This window comes from Oryzias melastigma, linkage group LG21 (genome assembly GCF_002922805.2).
Source record: "Oryzias melastigma strain HK-1 linkage group LG21, ASM292280v2, whole genome shotgun sequence".
NCBI lineage: Eukaryota > Metazoa > Chordata > Actinopteri > Beloniformes > Adrianichthyidae > Oryzias > Oryzias melastigma.
Genome location: NC_050532.1, coordinates 15,610,135 through 15,612,517, shown reverse-complemented (window position 1 = coordinate 15,612,517; position 2,383 = coordinate 15,610,135). Strand labels below are relative to the sequence as shown.

General features: G+C 36.8%; 1 protein-coding gene across 1 annotated transcript in view; it reads left to right on the top strand.

Moving 5' to 3' along the window:
* Positions 1-2,383, top strand: part of LOC112155138 (receptor tyrosine-protein kinase erbB-4) — a gene marked incomplete in the record, with an annotated part of 293,012 nt that overhangs the window by 275,527 nt on the left and 15,102 nt on the right. The window contains 2 exon segments of the mRNA XM_036209624.1: positions 417-572; positions 1,716-1,791. Coding sequence (XP_036065517.1) covers positions 417-572; positions 1,716-1,791 — 232 coding nt within the window.

Sequence of the window (2,383 nt, the reverse complement as noted above, 5' to 3'; positions counted from 1 at the left end):
TGTGTAAAGGCTTTTTTTTGTGACTGAATTACAACATTAACATTTTGTGTTGGATCGAACTGATATGCTCTGCTCTATTTCCCCCTTATTTTGAAGCACAGATACCTGCTGCACATATGTGAAAATAAAATATTTGAATTTATTGATGCATCTTTTGGTATACAGCTGTGGTTTTGCTTTCATATTTACTTGTCTCTCTTATTCTGCACACTGACCAAAAAAAAAAAAATTCTTGGTGAACAATGAGTTTTGGATTTGCAATACAGAAAAGTGAATTTTATGACTTTCTATGCTGTTCTGAACTGTGAAGTTGTGACGGTTTAATGAACATCAGCATGTCTCAGACCTGTTCCCTTTCCAAACCATAGAATTGGTCATAACCATTCACCTCTGTCCATGATTTTGTATGTTTTTAGGGAATGATGTATTTGGAAGAGCGCAGGTTGGTCCACAGAGATCTGGCAGCTCGAAACGTTTTGGTCAAATCTCCAAACCACGTAAAGATAACTGACTTTGGACTGGCTCGACTCCTGGATGTCAACGAGAAAGAATACAACGCAGATGGAGGAAAGGTATTTCAGATGTCTTTCCTGAAATATTTAAAGCTTTGTTCATTTCGTGGCCACTTTCAATTAAGCACAGTCTAAGCACACCAAAAGCTGAAAAAAGCTGATATTTTTTAGTTTTGGTTATTTAAAAAAATCAGCAAGCACCAGGGATTAATCCTTCATAATAAACCTTCATGTTAAAATCAAGAATGAACACAACTTAGTGTGTTCCTGAAGCTTTTTCTCTGTCCTCTGAGTCCTCCCTGATTTATTACTGAGTATTTAAGACCTTATGATCCTAGAAGCGGTTTTTATATTTTTACTCTCTTATAAATACTTGGCAATAGAGTCTATTTTTCTTCTATCTGACATTTTTTGAGTGGAAATAATAAATGTTCGCTTTTCTGTTTTGAACTGATGACACCACCTGATATAAGACGGCAGATGATAATGTTAATAAGGGTTTCATGGCCTTAGGGTGAAACTTAAACCATCACAAAAAAAAGAAGCATTTTCAGTGGATAGAAATACTATTCTGCTTTATTGAACCCTTTTTATTTACCTTCAGGGAGCAGAGATCTCCAAACCTTGTAACGCTGTAAACAAATCCATCCTCTGGGTTTTCTGCTCACAGGTCCCTGACCTCTTCTCATCTTTGTTTATCGCATTCTTCACTTGTGCTTGGTTCCCAACGTTTTCTCGCAAGAAGGCCAACTCCATCCTCTCCCACTCCTCTTCCCAATTTGTTGATTGTGGTTTATGTTTGTGTTGGGTGCAGGTGATAGCATCCTTCTCTCAGATGAGTGAATATAGCATTCTAACCTTCAGCATTTCCCCTCCTCATCCTCTGCCCCAATAAACAATGGAATCGCTCTTTAAATCAAATTACTTTGCTAGGCTGCATCCCAAACTGTCCTGTGTTGCTTCATTTTTATTCTAATTCCACTTTTTGTGTCTTTTGTAATTTTTTTTTTAATATTTGATCTTTCTTATATTTCAACAAAATTTAATTATTTTGGCCAAAATACATCATTAATATCATAGCAGATTGTCTACAAAAGACTGTCAGAAACTTTCAGTGACTCATCTGAAAATTAAACTAATATTGTTATATTTGTTATATTGACTTGTGCAATGTGTAATGCTGACTCTGCATCTACCTGGCAGATGCCTATCAAATGGATGGCTTTGGAGTGCATCCATTACAGGAAGTTTACTCATCAGAGTGATGTTTGGAGCTACGGTAAGTTTCACCTTTGAACAAATAGATGTTTTTTTTCCCTGTTTTTATCATTTTTATAGTTTCATAAAGCAAAATAAAAAAAAATACAATTATAGAAAAAGTAAGGTTGCATTTCCTTATCTTCCGATTATCTTAAACAGTGTATACAGATTGAACACATTTGATCCGCTTACTCTTGGACCCATCTTTTGAAGTGGTCCTAGATCGTTTCCAATCAGACTGAACTCCGGTTTGCTCTCAAATTCCTCAGTCTGAATATGGTCCATGCTGGGACCAGAACAACTGGACCAAAATGGCTACCGTAGCCAGTCATTAGCTGACAAACGTGGAGCAGCAATGGAACAGCGACATGTTAAAGTGTGGTTGGATGAATCCAGGCTCATTAAAACAACTTCTAACGTGAATTGCATTGCTTCTCACACTGTTTTCCTAACAACGTATATGTCATGAACACGGACCTTGTAGCCATAGCGTATCCAGTAACCACCTTGCAGCATGCCTGCTCCGTACAACAGTAGCAGTAAAAAGTGTTGAACCTGGCCTTCATACAGATATTTAAAATTGATCAGCAATACACAAAAAAATGAACAAG